We start from the raw sequence: 24,089 nt of genomic DNA on the forward strand, positions 1-24,089 counted from the left end.
TGAAATAAACAATGGCATTATTAGATCACAATCTACAGAGTAAAGTAAATACCTACGTGTCCATACTGATGTCATTGAATAAATAAATGAGAGAAGGTCAGCTCTCTTCCCTACAGCAGAATTTCAATTCATAAATGCAGAAGCAACGAGAGAAAGTCACTGTGGGACAATGTCTAGAGTGATAACCAGTACAGGCAGGAACCATCAATAGATGTTAAATGCAGTGAGTGAAAGTATGTAAAGAAACAAGATCACCTTCAAGTGCATCCTCTAAGACACTCAGCAGTCACAGAGGAACAAAGGGTGACAGCAGCAGAGACACCTGGCAGAGCTACCTACAGCACCAGACTGCCTGCTCGGAGCCTGGCTGATAGACATCTCTGCACCCCCCACCACATCCGACCAAGCACAGAGGGCACTAGGGCAGGCCCAGCCCCAAGGGACACAGGCTCCTCTTAACAGTCAACTTTAATTCAGGGATTCCCCATGAGCGGAAACGGATTTTAGACCCATGCTGCATTGTCAGGGTCCTCTCCCCACCTTCCTCCTCTTTTTCACAGGTGTCAGATAAGCAGGGGAGTCCTGCCTCCTTCCCTTTATCCTTCACAGGTCCCCTCCTCCCAACACATCTCTCGGATGTCTAACCCCATGTCTGCTCCTGGAAGATCCTGACCGACATCACTCGAATCCAATAATGCAGAAGAACACCACCAGCGATAAAAGGAAGAACTGGAGGGGACCAAGAAGATGCGACTGCTAAATATAATGTGGGATGCTGGCCTGGATCCTGGACCAGGCGAAGGGCAGGGGTGGGGAAAATCTGGCTGAACTCCAGACACAGTCTGCAGGTTAGTCGATGATAATGGATCAATGCTAATTTCCAGACTTTGAGGCATGTGCTATGGTTATGAAAGATGTTACATCAGGGAAAGCTGCTGAAGGATTAATGAGTCCTCATGTACTCATTTTTAAAATTGTTGTGAATCTAAAATCATTTCAAAACAAAAAGTGAAAAAGAATTCTTGCCAAAAATACATCACTTCACACTAATCATGAGCATCAATAAACGCACATCAAGAGACCATGAATGAAGTAAGCAGCCAGCACCCCCAGAGGACTCAGAGTCACAAATGATGACAAGACATCAGAGGTCGGAGGAAATCAGGGAGACACGGGAACTACACGCCACAACGGGCCTGGATCCCAGAGCAGACGGAGAACATGAGGGGGAAGCCGGCCGCTGTGCAACTGTATGCAGATTCGTGGCCGCACAGCACCAGCGTGCATCTATCAGCTCCAGCTGTGGAGTGAGGGCCAGTTAAGGAGCCAGCCTTACGGGAAGCAGAGTAGGGGGTGTATGACAACTTCTACACTTGGAAGTTTCTGTAAACCTAAGATTATTTCAAAAGAAAGTTTTAAAAAGTAAAAAGACACTGACCAATTTTCATTACATTTTTGTCTTAAAAAAAGAAAGTGAAAAGAAATACGAAGTCATTATTTCAACCATTTATGTGACAAATAACAGAAGACCAGGAGGTGGAAAGCAGTTCTGCCAGTGGCACCCTGTGGCAGCAGCAGCATGAAGTTCTCCCTGAGACCCCCGACTGCTATGATATCAGGCACTGGCTGTTTTGAGGCCAGCATTGTGTGCCAAGGGAAAACCTGCCTTGGAGCCCAGCAGAGAAGAGAAAGGCCTGTTCAAAAGGCAAGCATACCAACCTGGCCTGTGGTTTGTAGCTGCTGAGGACCTGATAGGCTCGGAGGAGATCCAGCTTGCCGTGGCCTTGCTCAAACATATTGACACCGGGAAGCCTCCGGGCTGACGCAATCAGGGCCTGCTTCATACTGGCCGGATTCACCAGTTCACGTTTCTGGACTGTGCTGGGGGGAATAATCAGCGTACTTGCTCACTTTCTCTCAGTAAAAGAAGAAAATCAGACTATCCTAACCTGTAGGTAAACAAACATGACACCCCTAAAATCTTGTTTTGTATCTAACAGGAGCTACCCCAGGAAAGCCCACTTAAGATGAGAATGGAAGTGCTCATTCCTGCACCTGCCTCGGGACCAATCACTTGGCAGCCTTCCAGTGGCCTGGTCTGCTGATGAAACCTCCCCCTGCTGAGCAACACTCACCTCACCAGCAAGGTGACAGCGCCAGCCACCACTGGAGAAGCCACGCTGGTCCCTGAGAGGGCCCGGCACCCGCCTTTCACGCCAGAGCCCCTGACGCCAGCGCCATAGGTGACAATATCAGGCTTCACACGGCCATAGCCCCCCGGCAGCTCCTATAAATGACAGCAGTGTGGTTCCTACCACAGCACACGGCCATGGGCAATTACGAGTGAATAAAACCGGAAGAGAAACATGGGTTATCCAAATATAGTGTAACCTTAGTATGGTACTGGTTTTAGTCTGAAATTCACTGCAGTTCAGAAGAGGAGCTTAAATAATAATACAAAAAAATAATCTTTAGTGTGTTTTATGATAACCAGGATAGTAATGTTATAAAGCATTTGAAAAATGGATTATTTTTAATTTTGCTAACATGCAAGACTAAAAAGTGCAAACTGGTTTCTAGGTAACTCAAACATTTTAAATGTTAGAAAAATCAAAAATTAAAATTAAAAATTAGAAAAAATGAAACACCTTTCTTCACAGGGAAAAAAGTACATGACTATGACTGGATATTTCAGTCTGTTACAGAGGGGAAAGAATGATTTGGAACAGTAAGTATAATTGTACAAGTAACTTGGGATAAGATTTTGAGTACTCTCTTAAGCTTCCCGAAAATTGGGGCAAAATGAGTTACAACAGAATCTTATATTCTGTAAGAAAGAAGCACACCAATTAAAAGTGAAAAAGATCCTTCTTGGCAATCAGACATAAACAGACTCTGGATCCACATATGTGGGACACTGATTTAAAGACGGCTCAACTGCAGATTACTCAGGAATATTGCTCAAAATGCCATTAAAACACAGGCTCTGATAAAAGCCGACAACATGACAGCTGGGTCAGAGCCCGTGCCGGGAGTTTGAGGGGGTGCAGGGCAGGTAAGAGCGCCCAGGCGCGGCCTGAGGGAGCATCACAGTGAACCAGGCTCTGCTCAGAGGGCAAAGGAAGATGAGTCTGTTGCATAATTAAACCTCAAGCAGCCGAACTAATTAACATGCTGGCGTTATTTCGTTTCATCTAGCTAAATGCAGTTATTTCCATGTTAGCAGAGTCGATAGTAAGCTGTTCTCACTGGCTTTTCCTGCTTCTTAAGGTTAAAAACTCATCCTACCCAGCACAGAGGACTGCTCCTCCCCTTTCAACTAGTTAGGACCAGTGGGTACGAATCCAACTAACCTAAATAATGAGTTACTTAGAAGTAAATTTAAAAGTGGAGCCGTGAAAACAGTCAGAATCAACACTGGCTGGAGGTTCAGATGCTGAAGGGGCCGGAGCTCTTGCCCCAAGGCTGGGTGACCCCGTAGGCTGCTCCTCCTCCCCTCCCCGTGCCCTGACAGCTGCACCCTGGCTCTCACACCAATGACCCCAGGAGGCACGTTCAACTAAAGATGCACCACCTACCCAGGTTGTCATGCCCCGAGAGGAGAAGCGGGCGATGTTGTCCTCGAAGTCAATGCCGCCCACTCCGATGACATCCATCTGGTCAGCAGGGTTGTTCAGAGTGCTGCATTGAGACACAAAAACACAAGGGCAGAGGAACAATTTTAAATGAGTAATTCAAATAAGGGCAAATACTCCCAGAAAAGTCTACGACGGCAGCAGGCTCTTCTGTGACCTCACCCGTGCGGCTGTGGTGAACTGATCCACTCATGGCCACCTCTGTGGCTCAATTCTCTCCTTGCACCTGGGACACCCTCTCTTTCTTTCCCTCCCTGTCAACTGATCATGCTCCGGCCCAAGACTCACTTCCTCCCTCACTACTGCTAGGCAGGAAGGACCCCCTTTCTCTGAACTTCACAAGACTCATCACCATCACAGCTCATCACCTACGTACACATTCTCACATCAATTCCCACTGCTGCAAGTGTGTTCCTCCTGCCTCCCCAACTAGACCCCGATCTCTCTGGGGAGGAACTGCAGCCACACACTGGCACCTGCCATGGTCAGAGTCAGAAAGTTAAAGTCTCAACTGGTCTCGTGCAGGTGCTCCCCTTCCACACAGGAACCATGGGGGTGACTAGTATTACTCAGTGACCCAGAGCTCCTCAGAGGGAAGGCCTGGATGCAAAGGAAAAACCATGCAACTCTCCCCAGTATCTCAAGGGCACTAGACCTGCAAAGAAATGATGGGGATATGAATAATGACAAAAAAGTTTAAACTACAAAGTCAACATACAAATCAAGATGAAGTTGAACTAGATGAAAGTATAGAACAACCTGTTATGAAACTTCCTGGGCTTTATCTACCACAGCTCCAATACCCAAAAACCGGCCTCTTTAACCACCACTGATCCCAAGTGGCTTAAGTGATTTTAGTAGCAAGTTTCTACTGTTCTAAACCACACTGAGTCGACCCTGGCACTGACTCCTTAGCTCACTGGCTACCAACATGCTACCAGAGGGTTGTCCAGGGCACCAACAGTGACTTTTTCATTGGCTGACATTAAAAGTATATAAATTTCTATGAAATCAAAGAGCTGAGATGAGGACAGAGTCACTGACAGAATTTCCCACTGAAGCTGATACAAAAACATGCCACCTTCCCACCCTCTCTCTACTTGCCAGTCCCTCTACTCAGTGTACTTTAAGCCTTTAAAACATAAGGGAAAACATGAAAAAAAATCTTTGCTGGTGCTGCAAAGGGGGAACCGCAGCTGCAGACTCCCTGGCACTGTGAAAGACTGTCTAAGTGTCCAGGGTGCAGGACCCAGAGAGCTCCCAGCAAGGGGTGTCAACAGGGACACGAGCATTGCCCCCAGAGTATCAGCACTGTCTATGATCAACAACCGGGCTCTGTGAGTGCGTTACAGTCACCTGACCAGCCCTATCCGACGCCCAGGTAGGAAGCCACGCCGCACACACTCGGCCACGGTGACTGAGACACTCTCCCCCCACAAAGCAGCTGGCAGCTGCTCGATCTCCACAAGGCTTTGTGAACATACACGAGCCTGACCTGGGGGCTTCCCCTCCTGGGACTCTCTCTAACGCAACCACATGAGCGACTCTTTGATTAGAAGCCACCAAGCGTGACTGCTCACAGAAGTCACAGGATTTCAGCCAGAATGGCATGTGAAAGAGCTGATGTGACGGGAACGAAAGGCAAGCCAGGAGGGCCAGCAGCAGTGTAGGGGTGGTGGTGATGGAGATGGAGAAGCCTGGTTTCCAGGGGGAGAGCCCAACCTGAGGAAGACGTAGGCGGGGAGGTGAGGGGAGGCCGAGTCCGGAGCACCAGGCTACCGCTGTCATGCCCTCACTTGGTTTTGTAAATAGTGTTCTGGGAACACAGCCACACCTGTCCATTCGCACACGTCCCTGCTGCTGTCACACTACAGAGGTGACTGGTTGCAACAAACACCACATGACCTGCTAAGACTAAATTATTTACTACCTGATCCTTTACAGAAAAAGTATGCTGACTCCAGGCTACAATACTGAGGACCTTGAAAACCATGGAGAAAAATTTAAATTTGATCAGGCAATCATGGTCCACAGCAGATTCTTAATTAAGAAAACTGCTCTGCTATGTTTTAACAGCAGAAACACACAAAAAAGAAAGGAAAAAGCACAGCCACCACTTACAGAGGCTGGGTATTCACGGCTTTCCCTCTACGGTCTAATTTTATCCTCACAGGAAGCCCCGGGTGGTTCTGGCAGCCCCCACAGGGAAGCAAAGGTCCCACAGCCTGACTTGTCTGGCTCCACTCCTGTGCCTCCCCACCCTCCACAGTCCCTCGTCACCGGTGCAGGAAGAGCTGGGGTGGGGAAGACCGAAGGCAGGAGGATGGGCTAGGAAACCGACAGGTGACGCAGGGATGCTGAGCTGACTAGCGCTGGCCTTGAGCAGAGACGTCAGAAATGAGGGAGTGGCAAACAGGAGAAGCTTCAGAAAGAACAAGAACATGTGATGAGATTACTTAATAACTGAATTTTATGTGTGGCAGAATCGTAGTTAGGGCACATTTATACCAATTTCCCCCATGAGTCACAACATACAAGACTAAGGACCCTGCAAGATCCCTAAGTTTGGACCCCTATGAAGAGACAGGTCACTGACCAAACAACTATTAGGCTGGAACCATGGCTACCAATATGCATAGGTTCTGACCTATAAACACACTGATTTCATAGAGTTCACCCTAACCCTACACCCTGGACCCTGCTACATAAGCTCCCTCTGTCCCCCAGACTGCCTGCTCCCCCAGGATGTCACTGTAAGACAGAGCGTGTGCCCCTGTGGGGTGTGCCGTGGATGCGCGCCTAGGAGGGATGCGCGTCTCTCCTCCTATGGACCAGGGTACGCTGAGGGCGGGCTCTGTATTTTCTCTTCTTGAAGCCTTTACGGTTCCCTCAAACCCTCTGCTGTAGCACTGAACCACAATTTCAGATGCCCAGTAAAGAATGGTGACAGACATCCCACTGCAAAAGTGTTTCAGCACAAGAGATCATTTATATATCATCTACAGAATAAAAACTGGAGCTTCGGGTAGAAAGAAAACTGGGATCTCTAATCAGACAGAGGCTTGCCTATGATTCAGTAACTAATGTCCTGTAACTCCTGCTGCTTTAATTCACCACAACAGCCCAGCAGGAAGGAACAGTTCTGTGCCACTGTCCTCTAGTGCTTCTCATCAACCCCAAACACAGTCCATGTCCGTCATGCCCTGCGCTCCCTCCTCATCGTAGTTTTGTTGTGTCTGCGTCGTATTCTTCTTAAAAAGGCAGGCAACCCACCTTGTTTACTTCTTCACCCCTATGCCTTGTGCTCTGTGGGTCTCAATAAATACTGTGGAATTCCATTTATTTCTAACACATTTACCTTCCTGATTGATTTTGGGGGTAGAAAGAGTAAAAAAAACTTCAGGCCTCCAAATTGCTATTCACAGCAAAGTGAAAAAAAAAAAATTAAACAGAAACAAGACTGGCTTCAAGTTAACAACTGCTGGACTGAGTGATGGGTACATGAGATTCATTACAAAGTCTTTTGTGTGTGAGCTGGAAATTTCCACAGAACAAAGTTTTAGATACACACAGGTACAGATAGATACACAGACAGACAACAGTTTTTCAGTTTCTTCAAGGAAAAAAATACCTCTAAGGCCGATCCTATTAGGGCTACTTACCCATAAAGAGGCCCATCGTTGCCAATAGCAGAAACCATGATGACGTTGTTAGCCGTTAACTCCCACACCTACAAGATTAGCAAGCATTTATTTATGGAAGTCTGCCACTTCTAAACAGTCAACATACAGTTGTCCAAAAATAACCTAAAAACAGAACTAAAACCTGAAAATGCAACACCAGGCCACTACAGATGTGCTACATTTGATAGCCAGTCTGTCCAGAGGTGATAGATTCAGGACAGGGGTCCACACAGAGCAGTCTCAAGCTTTTCAGGCATGGCCAGAAAAGACAGGTCACGTGTTCAGGCAAGAAGGAACCACTCAGGCACTGTGTGCTGCTTCCCACGCCAGTCACTACAGCTCACATCCTCACAAAGCAGTCACCACGTGGGTGACAAGCCACAAGCACATCAGACACAAAGCCAAGTGGAGGCACGAGAAAGAGCAGGAGCCGTCACAGAACGCAAGGTCTTCCTGTCAAGGGCGGGACCGACCTTGTCAACGAAGGGGTGGTCCATGAAGTCAGGGCCGCCAATGCTCAGGTTCAGAACGTCGATCTTCTTGAGGATGGCATAGTTGAAGGCATCCAGGAACCAGGACGTGTAGGAGACCTGGTTCATTGAAAACAGTCCATTAGGTATTGTAACAAATGTCTCCAAATGCTAGAGTCTTAGCAGCATGAGTCACTCAAACTTCAGAAATAAATTTCAAGAACAAACAATGCTCTGAGATGTAAACTTCTATACCCACAACTTCTAGGTCCTTGGAGCTGGACTCCAGGGAGGGGTGATGTGCTGAGAGTCCCATCCCTCCAGGTCTACAGTCCAGCTCCTTCCTTCCAAGGGAAGACCCCAAACTTCCCACTGCCCCTCTTGTAAAACGACTTGTCCTAAGACACATCTATTAAGTGTTTCTAAATCATTTAATGTATTTGTCTAATATTCTTTATTCCTAAGTACACTGAAGGATAAATGGCAGCAATGAAAGTTATTTTATAGAATTATTTCACTGATAGTTATTATTTCTCTCATAGTTTCCTTACAAAAGTTAATCTACTTTGTGTATTGCCATTTAGGTATTTTTATAAAATACAAAATTAAATTTACAGGGGAAAAAGTCAGTATAACGATTAAGAATTATCTTTAAAGGCTTTTAAAAGTCAATGTATTTATATTTGTCTGAATATACAAAAGAAATTCCGGGAGGAGAGGGGATAAGGAAATAAGAAACAATCACAGGGGAGGGGAAGTGAGGGAAGAGCCGGCGGGATAGGAGCAGGGATGGGAGAATTCTCCCCACGCTGCCTCTTGCTAATTTTGAACTGTGTTATCCCCCACACAAAAATTAAATTTTAAAAATTAATAAATACTAGGATCCTCCCCCTTTTCAATAGTGTTTGCAATACAGAGGGAGGGAACAAGCTTGTAAGCCCATGTTAACCAACATGATGCCAGGTGCTGGGCTCAAGGTGGTCAGCCCAGCAGGGGCGGCAAACACACACACGTGCGATCACTCCCTCCAGGAAAGAGCGCTCAAGCTGTGCCCAGTCGCGGTGCACAGGAGCCTCGGGCCAGCCCACTGGAGAACAAGACATGGGAGCCAAGGGATCCCCATGCGTGGTGCCTTGAAGCAGGGTCCTCAGGTTCCAGGGAGGCCAGTGAAGGGGGTGGGGAGCCACACAGGAGAGACAGAGGGGAGATGGCAAGGCACACGAGGGACGCCAACAGCACGCAGCATCGCTGATGTGTGCTGCTTTTAAACCAGTATACGTTCTCTAGTTTTTAGTTTTTACATTTTAACATCAATTCATCAAGTTTCACAGGTGCTCAAAACACCTACCTGGTTGTTGGTAAAGACCCTGAAGATGTGAAGCTCTGCATCGGGAGCGAACCCCTGGCACTCCCTCATGCTGGCTATCACACCTGCCACAAATGTGCCATGGCCCAGTCCTGCTGCCCGAAAGGAAAACAGACATGAAATACAGCTGCCAATGTGTGCCAAGATGCAGTAATTCACTCCATCCATTCAAGTGGACTCCTCCCCCGAGTCCGAGACCCAGAACCCTCTCACCTCTCCACTGCCCTCGCTCAGAGCCCCACTCTGCCAGCCCCACATCCCGCTCTCTTCCCCACAGGGAGGTGCCCCTCCACCAGGACTGTCTCCTCAAACTCACCTCCTGACCTCCTCAGAGATATGCAGAAAAGCTTCTGCGGAAGGCACAAAACATTGGGTCTGTCTGAATAACTGTTGTGCAGGGACTGTTTAATCATTAACACACAGAAAAATACCCTCTGAGCTGATTAAACAGAGGATGGAGTGATGAAAGCCCACAAGTGAACAAAAAACACCCCCCTCGGGTTCTCCCAGCATCAGCCACCCACCATCATCCAGCGTTCGCTCATTGGTCCAGTTGGTTCTCTCCTTCACGTTTTTGAAGTGGGGATGCTTCTCACTTAGCCCAGTGTCAAAAACAGCAACCCTTACGTTAGCACCTAATTCCAAAAAGCAAGCAAGCAAAATCAGGTTTGGAGAAATCATCTTTTTGGATTTCTGTCTATAAAATACAACCCTCCTTAGAACCCACAGAGAATGACACATGATCTAGGGCCAACGCTCATCCAAAGTGCACACGTGACGTCAGATGCCCAGGGTCCCGGCTGGGCCGAGACTAAGGAGAGGGCGCACTGGAGACTGCCGTCACTTGCTGCTAAGACCTGAGGACAAACAGAAAATCTCTCTGGACCCACCTCAACTGTCACCCATGCTTAGGAGTGGAACCGCCTTCTCCCCAGTCTTCCACCCATGACTGATTTTCCCCTTCTGGTAATTTTCTCCAGGTCTCCATCCCTTCATCTCCTTAGAGAGGTTCCTGGGTGAGGAACAGGCACACAGCACTCACCCACGGGGGCAGGGCGGGGCACATTCCTACCTCTGACCAGGTCAAAGTCTTACTCAGTCCTGCTCACTAATGACAACGAACTCTGCAGAGAGGGGCTGTCCACCACAAGCAGGGAAACCCCACTTTAAGGAAAACCACTATATTACACACTTTTCTATAGTATCAAGTCTACTTTAGATACTAGCTAAAAACCATCTACACCAACATGAAATACAACTGATGCTGTCAGATCAAGCAATTTTAGAAAACATGCAGACAAAATTACAAGATACTCATACTACTGAGAGGCTAACAGAAGTAATGAAGGGAATGCCTCTCCGGTAGAAGAGCTGTGTATGTGTCAATACTATGTTAAATAATCAACTACACTGAAATAGTCACCAAAATGTATTGTTTACTTTTTAAAGATGTGCACACAATATTGGAAACTAGTTGGTTTGGGGGGAACAAAAAAGGCTTTTCTGAGGATTAGAGAATTTCTGTTCTGTGAAGTTTTTGCCCTAAAAACATAAACCAAAAGGAGACAACCATTTAATAAAATGGCAGTCCACCAGGTGTTAAGTTTAAGTAGCAGAAAGGTCTTTGGTTCTCTAAGGTAAGGGTCTCTAAGCCAAGGAGGAACGGAAAGACTAGGCAAACCGTGATGTACGGGGTGCTGAAGACACAGGCTGACATTTCAAAGTCAGGGTCCAAAACTTCACAGGAATTTTTTGCCACCATGAATCAGTAAGAAAAAAATCTGATTTGTTGCATATGAGCTGTATTTCCCAGGATACAGTTACTAATACTGTTTCCTATTCTGATGCAAAAGGTAACAATCGTGACAGTCAGTCACCTAGCCGTTCTGCACACAGGGCTTCACACGGGAGGGATCCTGTCTCCTGGGAAATCAGAGCTTCACTGGACTGCCAGTCAGCTCTGCTGTGGGCAGCGCAGTGTTTGTGCACACGTGTCGACAGGAAAGAAACACTCCACAATCTACCCCTTCTAACCTCAGAAACGGTACAGGAAAATCAAACACAGAAAGTGAGAAGGATTAAACAATTAGAAAAGCCACAGAAACAGATGCCCAGAACAACAGGAGCAGCGGACTGTGTCCAGCTCAACAGACAGGAGGACAGACGTGTGTGGCCACCTGGCCCCAGCCCCTCCGCTGCTTCCAGGTTGACAGTACACACCTGTGTATCCCATCTGCCAAAGCACGTCCGCCTGCAGGGTCTGCGCGACCTGGCGTGGGATGGCTCGCAGCAGCCGCCGACTGGAGTGCCTCCCGGTGGCATGCCAGAAGCCAGAGCCCAGGGAGAGACTGGCTCTGCGCAGGGGACGGGATGACTGCCACTTCTGGCTCCAGCGGGTCTCATTACAGGGCACAGCGGGGTCAGCTAGAGCCAGGGAAGAGAACGATCAGAAGAGAAAAAACACAAAGGACAGGGCACCTGTCAGGAAATAGCCATTCAAACAGTGAGCGCGGTGGCTCCCTCTGAAATCCCCTCTGAAGGAAAGCGATATTCTCTCCCATTTGCGAGAAGGAATTTCTCAACACAGCTATATTTACCATCACATTATTCCCAAATAGTTCTCTACCTGGAATTTTTTAACCAATGTAAGGCAGGCAATCTGATAAAATAATTATTTTTAAAGAAATAAAGTCAATGATATTAAAATTGAAGAAATGCCTGATTTTTCATCAGCAATTTGTTCTCACTGAACCAGAAGTGGGGGAGGTGTTGCTGAAGAAAATATCCAGTAACCAATGGTGAAGTTTTACAGCTTTCAGCATGGATTTCTGGACAGGAAAAAGCTGTGATCCCTTGACACCTAGCTCCGACCAAACACCAACATGGCCTTTTTCTTAGCATATACTACTCAGTGTTTCCACCATGCTTATCTACTAGAATGTCACCTTTCAAAAAGCAGAACGATTACAAAGGACTTGGAGGGAATTTCTGGGTGGGGGGTGGGGGGTGTAATTATGTTATATCTTGATTTTATTGGTAGATACCTGACAGCACACTGTTATCGAAATTTGCCAAACTGTGCACTAAAAGCATGAGGCTTACTATGTGTACTTTACTTTTTTTTAATGGAAGAGAAAAGTAAAAGAAATATCAGAAGTGTTGTCCCCTTACCTTTCAAAAACCATGCTATAATGAAGAAAAAAATCGTATTTCAAATCAGTCTCTAAAGGGCACATCTGTAATAGTACTGAGTTTCTGTTTCTAAAGCAAATTACTATTGTTTTCATTCCAGTCTCACCAGGCTACACCCAGTAAAGTTACAGGGACCTGGAAAAATACAGTCATGTCAATTCCATCAGGTAACTATTTGCACAGTGCAACTGAAATTATTCTGTCCTGAACCTCCCATGTTGATTTTGTTCCTTCAGTCAACAGTCTGGGACAATACAGGAGGCCGTAATGGAAGAACAATACTCAGAACAAAGGAGGGGTCTGTTCTGCTTTACCAGGAGCAGAACACACTACACCTGAAGGACTAAATTCAGTTCTGGCTTCACTCATTGCAGAAGAAATGGAGAGTACTCAAAGGAAAGCAATTAAAATGGTGGGGGACTTGAAGCCAGGTCATATGAGTAACCACTGAAGGAACTGGAGATTTTTATTACCCTGCAGAGAACAAACGGTCACAGGGAACACCAAGGATATCCTCAACATCCCTGTAAGTACTATCTTGTGGAATTCAGGTTAGCTCTGTCTCATGGACCATGGACAGAGCCAGAGACAGATGGGATCCAGAGTGTGACAGGTTTCAACCCCAAATAAAGCAAAGCCTCCTAACAAGAGAGCCACAGACATGACAAACACTAAATGTCTGCTCACAACAGCTTAAGAACTCTACTCAGCTCTCTTCACAGGCATATTTCCTTTTATCTTTGCAAGGACTTTGCAGTAGGCAGTATTATCTCCCATTTTTGGAGGAGAGTCAAAACTTAAAAAAAGCTGCTTAACAACAAGAGAGACTGGGCCTGTCAGAGGTGTACTACTGCCTTACGGAGTGTCGAGCACAGCATTTGGCTACCACGGTGGAGACTATATGGAAAAGAACCCCAACCATGAGATTCTATGCTTCCTGTGCTAAAATCAGGCATTTCCATGTTTCCTAAAATATGCTGGAGCTCTTTGAGATTAAGAGAAAAAAAAAAGGCACAATGTATATATTTGGCTAATTGTACAAGGTTTGATTTCTTTTTATCTTCCTGGACTGTTCTCAGGTTATCGCTTTTCAAAGAGAAAAAGCACCATGAAACATCTGGACTAGCAGAAAGAGCTCTGAAGAAGTCAGAAACCTGAATTCCACAGTTGACTCGAGAACTATCATATATGCAAATCAGTTAAGCTTTTCATCTGGGTGTTTTTTAAACCTCAGAGGCGCTCAGGCCTAGTATATGACAGACAAAAGAAAAGAAAAGCAAAATTTTATTTCTTCTTCCTTCCAATGAAAGAAATGATACTAAATGATAATTGAACCAGCAATTTCTTACCCCAGTTTATGACAAGTAGGGAAAAAAAACCTTTCCTTTGGTAATACACTTGCTTTGAAATATTATTTAATAAATATGCAATCTGTTGTTTGATGGTAAACTTATCTTGACAGGCCCAAGTTGTAAGGAAGCAGGAAAGAATAAACCCTTGATCAGAAGAGAAATGTCAAATTCCTTCCATCCTCGTACCTGCACAAGCTTACGACTTAAGCCCAGCCAAGGCCTGACCCTGCATGGTCAAGAGACTGTGAGAAAAGCAAAATGAAATGCAAGGAAAAGACATTCTGCAAGATACCGTAAAAAACCAAAAACACATACTGAAAGCAGAATGCAAGTAAAAAGGAGAATCAAAGACATCATCTTAATTTCAGAGCACAAAGGGGCATCACAGCCTCAAAGCCTGAAGGTTCTGAGAGGAACCTGAGTGAAAATCACTTCCCACAGAACAAAGATCACTGTCATCCTCTACTGCAAACTCTCAGGTTTTTTTCTATCAGAAGCATGAAGTGTCTTTTTTATTTTTTAAATTCCCGCCAACAAAATATTCACGACTAACGAAACTAAGTGAAGGGATAGGGTAGTCGCTCTACTATTTTTCAAATAATGTCAGTTTGAATATTTTCAAAACAAAAGCAGGCGGCAGAATGTGGAGGGGGAGCACATCACATGTGACTGTGGATATCTGCCCTCTCTTCTGAGCAAAGCAGACACCAATACAGACCCACCCGCGGTCACAGTACTCACACTCCATGTACTTGAGGGAACGAAAAACCTTCCGCTGGGGTGTTACCCGCTTGATGTTTGGATGATCTTCAAGTGTCAGCAGCCCCGCTTTCTGTTTTTCTCTTATCTGAATCACTTCAAAATCACTGGGGTAGTCACTGGATGGATTGTTTCGAGGTATAATTCTCCAGTTGTCTATTTCACTGCTCTTCAGGGCACTTGAAATAAATGAATTTCTAGCTTTGGCTGTAAAGTATCCATTGAAAGCCACGATATACTCTGAAATCAACGACCGCAAAATAAAAATTAGAATTTATGCACATATATAATAACATAAGCTTATATCTAATCTAAAATTTCCCAGGTAGAAGAAAACTCAGGTATCATAAAACCTACAGTATAAAGAGCAGCAAACAAATCTATCTTCCTTTTAAACCACAACCCCATTTTTGACAAACACAGTACAATCTAATAAAAGAAACTTTTTCTATGTTTTAAAATAAACTTTCTACCATTTTAATTGTCAAATTTTTCAAATAAAAGTTTAAGTAACTGTGGCAAAATATTTAGTAAGATAATACTTTGGTTTCTGTTTGATCAGTAAAAAAGAAATTTTAAAAGACCAGTAAACAGACAGACGAGTTTACACAATCTGAACAGCAGTTTCCAGAGCTTTGAGTGAAAAAGATCTGGATGAAGCCCCCTGATCACAGAACACATCACTCAAAATCAGATAGCTGTGCTATTTTTCAAAAAGCAAACATTAACAGAAGTTTCAGCGTATGGCAAAGAAATGCTTGTATGTTTTTCAAATAGAAAGAAAGAATTCTGAAAAGTGAAGGCTTGGTTTTATTTTACTGAGAACAATAAATGAATTTAGAGCTGTATATGAATATAAGACTACTTGCTTAGTTATTCACAACTGGTCACATAAACCTGCAGCACCTCCGAAGTCCCCACCCTCACCAGCTGCAATGGCACCTGTTCCATGGAATTAAGTTTTAGGGAAATAATTCAGAATGTCAATTTCCTTGCTTCATATAAGCTAACTGTACTGGGAAAACAAACTTCAGCAGAGTTAACATTCAAACACCATGCACTCAGCCCATTTGAAATTTATTGTAGAAGAGAGGGAAATGTTTTCAGCCACAGCTAATGTTTACAGTAAGTCTGGAAAACGCATCTGGGCGGAGGTCCCTAACATTTAAAATAATACCATTACCATATTCCACAACCGTTGAGGAGAACTCCACCTTCAAAGTCAGGTGGGAACAGCCAGGGCACGGGGCCTTTTCAAATGATTTCTTTTCCAGTCTGTCCCCCAGATGTTTCTTCCCACAGAGCAACACCACCAGCAGAAGCAGCCAGATGTTGACAAGCTTCATGGTCATCAGTGAATAGGGTCATAAAATCACATAAATTCAAATCGCACTTTTTTCTTCCTTGATTATAAGTTAATTTTTGTTTCAGCTAAAAGCTGAAACATTACTAATCAGCCATTTTACAGTCTTGTCCAATGTAAATAAAAGTTAAATTTCATGGCCTTTTGTGCCTTGGCCTGGAAAGAGGCTTTCATTTCTTTCTTCGTTTCTTCTCCATCTTGAACCTCAGGCTTCACTCACTCTGGCCCAGACACCCGAGTCCTACACTCCATCTGCACCACAGAACCAAAGTCCAGCAGGGATGAGCAATCACTGAGAGCCAGTCTACAAAACAACACAAGCGCACAGAGGCATCAGCAGCACAGCGACAGAGCCCGGGAGGACGCAGTCATCCTGCAATTTAGATAAGAGGGTCAAAAACATAAACCAGCTCTAAGACAAAGCAAACTATGGTGCAACCATGAAACACCTTATTTCATTTTTATTTAGTTACTCTTCACTTCTTTCAGGAGAAAAAAAGTTCTAAAGCAGCTTCAAAAACAAAAAAAGATAAAATAAATGAGAAAAATACGGATAACAACCCCAGGAATATTAGGCATACTGGCCCTGAGCATCCAAAAAAGGAGGAGGAATCACGACCCTTTGCTTACGATCCTTTACTTCTACTTCAGATTCTGCATTTTCCTACCATTGGCAACTCTTCATCTCTAGGGCATTAATCCAGTTAGCACTTTAATTCCCCATAAATTTCACCAATTTTTCAGGCAAAAGATTGGTACACATCCTGACTATCCACTGTAAAATTAACACCTAAGAACAAACTAATTTCCATACAACTCATACTTACCAGCTTCTTTAAGAGACTCTGGACTCTCAAATTACTCACACTACACCTTTTCAGGTTTTGAAATATTTCCTGCCAACTCTGAAAAGAGCACAGAAAAGTTTTTATTGTCATGAAATTTATTTTAGCTGAACCTTCAACTTAAAGATTTTAACCCTCTAAACATGCTATCAAACCAGATTATCCCTTCTTACTGGAAGTGTTATGAAAGGACCATTGGTGAGATAAAAGCTATTGCCAAAGAAAAATGTCATTTGAGTATTAAATTACTTGTGGGCACAGATACCTTTCAAAATATCTGAATGGTAGGAAAAATGGTAAGTCTTCACAATGACGAGTACAGCAGCAGGAAAAAAACAATGCAGGCTGTAGCACCCCCAGAAAAATGAGTTGCACATGTCACACCAGAAACATAAATCACCCACCAAGGGGGAGGCAGACCAGCGAGGCAACAGGCCTTCCATTGCTACTTGTTTCTACAAAGGAAACACTAAGGACAAGGAGTTAGCTCCCCTTCAAGAGAGGTATGCCCGTCCCATTCACCTGGCAGAAACTGGTACCTGAAAGCACCAAGGAATCTGTGGTTTCTGGAACTATTCATGTGTGCTTCTATAAACAGGAAAACTCTGATAAAGTATAAAGCAAGGGTTTAGAGTGTCTAAGCCATTTTTGAAGTCTAATTAACTAGGACATTCATCATTATAATCACAAACGATCCTGAAAAGCAGGCCGCTCTCTGAACTGGAGACCAAGGATGATGGAACAGAGTTCATCAGATAGAAATGAAATATTAAAAGAATTTCCATAGCCACACGTAGAACAATGAGAATACCAATCATATGAACAGAGAAGTGAAAAACAAAGACCAGAACAGAAAGACGGAAGAAAAGCAACAGGAGATGCCAACAGCCACTCCAAACTGTCTTACAGCACTCCGCCAGGGAGAGATCCATGGTCTCCCAGTTCATACTGGATCCCCACAGCGACGGTACCACAGGACACAGTTCTATGCGGCATATACCTGACTTAATTACAGTGTTATAGGTCAAAGACGAGATGGCTAATCACTAGTGATAAGAGCTCTCATGTTACAGGAAATGAACTTACGGGTAGAAGATTTAAACAGGTTTCTCACTCAATGAAGGCATAATTTTTTTAATAAAGAAAAAAACCTCCTCTGCCTCATGCTAAAGGATCTATGACACATTTGGGCTAGACAGAACCCAAATATTAGCAAGTCACGTTAGTTAGCAAATCTTAGACCTAAGGTGGGTTAGATCAACTTTAACTAAACCTATGTCAAATTAACCCACACACACAGCTCAAGACCGTGAACTTACACTGAGCCTGAGAGGGGAGACGGCTCGTGTTCTCTTACAGCTGAAGCAGGAGCCTGATTTCAGAAGAAAAATGGAAAGAACAGATTAGGGGTTTTTAAATTTTAAAATGCCTAAGGTAATCAGTTCTCTTCCAGAAAGAATAGGAAAACTTTTTAGGTTTTTTGAAAAGAAGACTATACCTTAATTTATTCATTAACTCACACAGGTTTACAGAGTACTAACCAAGTTTAAGATGCTGCCGGGTGCCGCAGAGGAAACAAAGGTTACTAAGAGAGGGACACAGCCTTGCAGGTGCCATCCTGCAAAGAGGCCGATCCCAAACACTGACAGCTAAGTGGGCGCAGGGGAGGATGAGGCAGAGGAGGGACAGACACAGGTGCCGGGTTGCACATCTTCCCAGGACAGCCTGAGGAGGACGGCAGCGGGCTCAAGTGGAGTCTGACCTGGCAGGGTTGTGAACAGCAAGGAAAGCATGATCCCAGCAGAAAAGCCTCACCAGCCGGCTCACCCTGGCTGCCACGTGGAAGGGGGCACAGGCAGCAGCGGGGAACCAACTGGAAGGCTCCTGCAAAGATGGTGGCCGGGTCCAAGACGATGAAGGTGGTCCCATGACGAAGGTGAAGGTGGAGGTGAAGATAGACTCTGCTGACCACCAGATGCGGGGGCGTGCAGGGGAGGAGCCAGGGATGACACCAAGGCCTCTTGCTCGAAGACTGATGGCATCTGCCCCTAAATGGGATGGAAAAGGCTGCAGAAAAAGCTGGTTTGGGAAACACTAATAGGACCTGAGTTCTGAACAGGAGAAACTGAGGATGAACATTAGAGCTGGGAGGGCACGGCTCAGGGCAGAAGGAACAGGGAGGTCAAAAGAACCTCAAAATCAGTGAAAAAGAATTTCCATAATGAAAGGTGGTCACTGGTTTAGTAATTAAAAGGTCACTGAACCGTCCACCAAAGGGCAGCACTGGTGAAGCCAGCCTGCTCTAGTCTCCAAACCTCCAGGGGCTGGAAAGAAGCCATCTCGGGTAGAGAATTCCCACAGGGAGGAGTAGGTCGACAAGGACAAGGCAACACTCCCTGGTTTGTGTGGATCTGGCTAACCTGCTTATGTTTTTTAAGGGTGAACTAAAATCTGGGTTCTAAGACACTCTTTTTAAAGAGGTATGGCTCATAAAAATTATGACAACAGACACTGAGCTTTCTACAGATTCCCAATCCCAGAAGAAGAAGGCTTTAAAGTACAAATTTGCATTAAGGAAAACAAAAACGCCACCAGGGAGCTATAGGCTGGTGAGTGATGATGTGGGCACTGGGGTCACCAGACCGGCCACCGGCTACCGACCTCTATGCCCTTGGCCTGTTTGTTTTAAAGACAGCCAGTTCCCACGGACTCCTCCGCGGGGGCTCTGAAGGCTTCCCTTCACCGTGTCCACAGGGGTCCTTCCTGGCTCTCACCACACAGTGCAGACCTGGAGACCATTTTCTCCAAGACAGGCTCACCATCTAGTGACAAAGAGATAAGTAGGAACAAGAATAAGATAAGCAAAGAGTATGTAAACACAGACACAAACACACATGAAAAGAAAAACACTCTTTATAAAAAGTGTTTTAACTTTTCCTTTCTTCTTCCTTTTCTGAATAATGCAGTCGAGGACCAGAAGTAAGGTTTGGTGGGAGAGCCGCAGTGGCCCAGTGGGGAGGGATGGAGGCTGAGAGGGGTGTCAGAGCTGAGTGAGGTGCCAGCAGTGACAAAGGGACACTGATTTGATCAAATCAATATTCTGCGGACAGTGGAAAGCAGCTTTCTCACTATCAGAGAAGGAAGTCACAAAAATGAAAGGGGGAAAAAACCTGGATGAACAACGCAGGATCAGAATGAAACTGGAAACACTGGTATGATCTCAAGGTTTTCAACACAGAGTAGACATAAACACATGCAAATCTGGGTACACACATTCACACAAACACACACACATGTATTTCCCAGCTCTGTCTACTAAAAGGACATGGGGCAGTGACATCCCACCGGGAGGGAGCCCCCTTGGTGCCCAGAACTGGTTTTCTTAATACTATTCTCCACTAGAAGAAACCAGGCTCCTTGCTTGCAGGAAATGTCCATTAAGATATCTGGGGACAATGGGCAACTTAATTTCAAATGGTTCAGAGGAAAAAAGGGTTTGTACTGTTCTTGGACCCTTTCTGGTAGGTTGACATGGTTTCCAAAATATGAAAAAAAAAAAAAGTAAAAAAGTCCTATAATTATTCTCAGTTGCTGGGATTGCCCTCAGAAGGGTGGAAGTACTAAATGTGATGGTGGAGTGGGCGCAGTTATAAGCCTCTTCTCTGAGACTCTGCGCGGACCACTGTGTGCATAACCAGACCACAGACCTTGTCAAACAGACTGACAGCATCAACTGTCAAACAGAATGACATCCAAACATCCCAAATGATGGACAGAGCTAGTCAAGTCAAATTAAAAGTATTTCTCGGCAGGAGGGTATAGCACAAGCGGCAGAGAGCATGCTTAGCATGCACAAGGTCCTGGGTTCAATCCCCAGTACCTCCTCTAAAAATAAATATATGAATGAACCTAATTACCTCCCCCCTCAAAAAAAAAAAAAAAAACAACAAGGGGATTAAAAAATCAGATGAAAAGTATTTCTCATTCTAAGGAACTGTGGAATTGAGAAAGTAAATGGCTGCTAAAATTAACCCCAGTTCTCTCTATAATTTACAGTATAAAAATAATGTTTTGACAGACAAAAACTGAGACACCCAGTATAAAATAAAATCTTGTTTAAGAATTCAACCCAATAAAAACTACTCTCATATGTTGCTAGTGAATGTAAAAATTATAACCTTTTAGAATGGTAACTTGCCAACATGTGAATGAAAAAATCTTCTAGTCTAATATATTCAATAATAACAGTAACTGACACTGAGCATTTATCATGTGGCAGGCATTATTCTAAGTAATTTGCATATATTAACCCACTTAATGCTCACAACCTGTTCCTACCCAATTTTCAGATGAGAAAACTGAGACGCAGGATGGCTCTGTCAGTTGCCTGGAGCCACACGGCCAGGAAGTGGGAAAGCTGGGCTGAGAACTTGGGTAGTCTGGCTCCAGGAGAGACACTCTTAAGAGCTAGGTTATCCCACTTTCCTAAAATCTCCCTGCAAAATTCATTCCATAGAAGTATGAATCTGAAAGCACACAAAGATTAATGTTCAGGGATTTTAACTGGTAAAAATTAGAGACCATCTAAAAGCAATAGGGAGAGCCCAGAAATAAACCCACAAACTTTTGGTCAATTAATCTTTTGACAAAGGAAGGAAGAATATACAGTGGAGAAAAGACAGTCTCTTCAGCAAATGGTGTTGGGAAAACTGGACAGCTGCATGTAAATCAATGAAATTAGAACACTCCCTCATACCATGCATAAAAATCAACTCAAAATGGCATAAAGATTTAAACATAAGACAAGACACTATAAACCTCTTAGAAGAAAACATAAGCAAAACATTCTATGACATAAATCTCAGCAATGTTCTCCCAGGGCAGTCTGCCCAAGCAATAGAAATAAGAGCAAAAATTAACAAATGGGACCTCATTAAACTTATAAGCTTTTGCACAGCAAAGGAAACCATAAGCAAAACAAAATGATAACCTATGGAATAGAAGAAAATATTTGCAAATGATGCAACTGACAAAGGCTTATTTCTAGAATATATAAACAGCTCATACAACTTAATAACAAAAAACCAAACAACCCAATCCAAAAATGGGCAGAGTACCTAAACAAGTAATTCTCCAGTGAAGACATACAATTGGCCAATAGGCACATGAAAAAATGGTCAATATCGCTGATGATCAGAGAAATGCAAATCAAAACTACAATGAGGCATCACCTCACACCAGTCAGGACGGCCATCATTCAAAGGTCCATGAACGATAAATACTGGAGAAGGTGTGGAGAAAAGGGAACCCTCCTACACTGCTGGTGGGAATGTAGTTTGGTGCAGCCATTATGCAAAACCAAAAAAACTAAAAATAGACCTACCATATGATCCAGCAATTCCACTTCCTGGGTATTTATCTGGAGGGAACTCTATCTGGAAAAGATACATGCACTCCAATGTTCACAGCAGCACTATTTACAATAGCCAAGACACGGAAACAACCTAAATGTCCATCAACAGATGACTGGATAAAGAAGCTGTGGTATATTTATACAATGGAATATTACTTGGCCATAAAAAATAATCAAATAATGCCACTTTGCAGCAACATGGATGGATCTGGAGAATGTCATTCTAAGTGAAGTAAGCCAGGAAGAGAAAAAAAATAACATATATCACTCATATGTGGAATCTTAAAAAAAAAAAAAAAAGACAAAGGAACCTTTTACAAAACAGAAACAGATTCAGGCACAGAAAACAAACTTACGGTTACTGGCGTGGGGGGAAGGGGGAAAGGGATAAATTGGGAGTTCAAGATTTGTAGATACTAACTACTATATATAAAAGAGATAAACCAGGAGTTCACACTGTACAGCACAAGGAACTGTATTCAATATCTTGTAGTAACTTAGGGTGAAAAAGAACATGAAAAGAAATATATATATGCTCATGTATGACAGGAACATTGTGCTGCACACCAGAAATTGACACAACACTGTAAATTGACTATATTTCAATAAAAATATGTATATTAAAAAAATGCATTCTCACAAATACTAAGAAAAAATAAATAAGTAAAAGCAATAGTGGACTAGCTGAATAATTACGGTTCACCCTTACAGTGGAATGCAATGCAGCAATTTCAAATATGCTCCTTTGGAAGGCTGAATAATGGTCCCCAAAAGAGGTCCACATTCTCATCTCCAGAACCTGTAAATGTTACTTTATATGGCCAAAGGGCCTCTGCAGGTGTAACTAAACTAAGGGTGTCGAGATGAGGAGAATACCCTGATTGTCCAGTCCACTGTAATTACAAGAGCCTTTGTAAGTGGAGGCAGGAGATGTGATGATGGAATCACAAGGCTCAAGTGAGACAAGGTAGAGGTCAGGAGCCAAAGGATGCCGGTGCCTCCAGACACTTAAAAAGGGAAAGAAATAGGTTCTCCCCCCGGAACTTCCAGAAGGAATGAAGCCAATACCTTAACTTTAGCCCAGTGAGACTGATTTCAGACTACTGACCTCCAAAACTGCAAGACAATAAACTCGTGTTGTTTTGTTGGGGGGGGGGGGTCATTTATTTAACCCACGACCTTGTGCATGCTAAGCATGCACTCTACCACTGACCTATACCCTTCCCCCCAAATTCATGTTGTTTTAAGCCACTAAGTTGGTAGAAATTTGTTACAGCAATAGAAAACTAATATATTTCCCAAAGAATATGGGGGAAATGCTAATGAAATATTAAGTAAGACAATTCATGTACAGTGTGATCCAAATTTTGTTTTTAAATATGTATCTATATGGACGGGGGAAAAAGAATATAAAAAGATGTAAAATGGTACCAGTGATTCTAGCTTTCAATGTCATGATCACAGGCAGTTAGTTTCTTAATTCTATTCATTTACCTTTTTACAAAGAGCATATATTACATTTAAATTAGATAAAACAAATACTTTAACAAACCTTTTAAAATAAATTTTATAGAAAAATTTTCTTGTTAGACAGTGGCACAAAGAGTCAAAATATGTTAAAAATTTATTTGTACACAAAGCAGAGCTTAAAAGGGATCTATTTCCTAGAAGTTGTTTTCAAAAATCTGTCTACCTTCTAGCTTAAGTATATGCTTTTAGCTAGTTCATTCTGAAGAGGTTTATCATTTTGTAATGTCACTTACAGGGCCTAGTTAGGGCTGTGACTGGATCCACTTAGTGTCTCCTGGATTTCATTTCTATAAATTCTCTATGCAGAAGACCTGGTTACCCTTCCATACAAATGCACACCTTAAAAGATGGTATTTACAAAAATATGTATTTTCCATAAAGAAGTATAATTATGCCTCTAATACAGGTGCAATAAAAAATATTTGGCAATAAACAATAAGTGTAAAATAAACAGTTCAAATAATAGAATGCCAGGAGTAAG

General features: G+C 43.7%; 1 protein-coding gene across 9 annotated transcripts in view; it reads right to left on the reverse strand.

The window, feature by feature from the left end:
• The window catches only part of MBTPS1 (membrane bound transcription factor peptidase, site 1), a 47,229-nt gene that overhangs the window by 19,980 nt on the left and 3,160 nt on the right, over nucleotides 1-24,089 (reverse strand). For 2 of the 9 annotated variants that reach the window (XM_032486865.1, XM_032486872.1), the window contains exons 2-11: nucleotides 15,641-16,124; nucleotides 14,440-14,697; nucleotides 11,375-11,578; nucleotides 9,679-9,789; nucleotides 9,137-9,249; nucleotides 7,792-7,908; nucleotides 7,298-7,365; nucleotides 3,579-3,681; nucleotides 2,136-2,287; nucleotides 1,720-1,881 (exon numbers count right to left, since the gene is read on the reverse strand). In XM_032486865.1, coding sequence (XP_032342756.1) covers nucleotides 1,720-1,881; nucleotides 2,136-2,287; nucleotides 3,579-3,681; nucleotides 7,298-7,365; nucleotides 7,792-7,908; nucleotides 9,137-9,249; nucleotides 9,679-9,789; nucleotides 11,375-11,578; nucleotides 14,440-14,697; nucleotides 15,641-15,809 — 1,457 coding nt within the window. In that variant the 5' untranslated portion in view covers nucleotides 15,810-16,124. Of the gene's footprint in view, nucleotides 1-1,719; nucleotides 1,882-2,135; nucleotides 2,288-3,578; nucleotides 3,682-7,297; nucleotides 7,366-7,791; nucleotides 7,909-9,136; nucleotides 9,250-9,678; nucleotides 9,790-11,374; nucleotides 11,579-14,439; nucleotides 14,698-15,640; nucleotides 16,194-16,647; nucleotides 16,726-17,984; nucleotides 18,038-18,427; nucleotides 19,261-19,326; nucleotides 19,488-24,089 lie in introns of those variants that run through there. The other 7 variants (XM_032486871.1, XM_032486873.1, XM_032486867.1 and 4 more) reach the window with 6 other exon arrangements.

The sequence above is a fragment of the Camelus ferus genome, chromosome 9 (genome assembly GCF_009834535.1).
Source record: "Camelus ferus isolate YT-003-E chromosome 9, BCGSAC_Cfer_1.0, whole genome shotgun sequence".
Lineage (NCBI taxonomy): Eukaryota > Metazoa > Chordata > Mammalia > Artiodactyla > Camelidae > Camelus > Camelus ferus.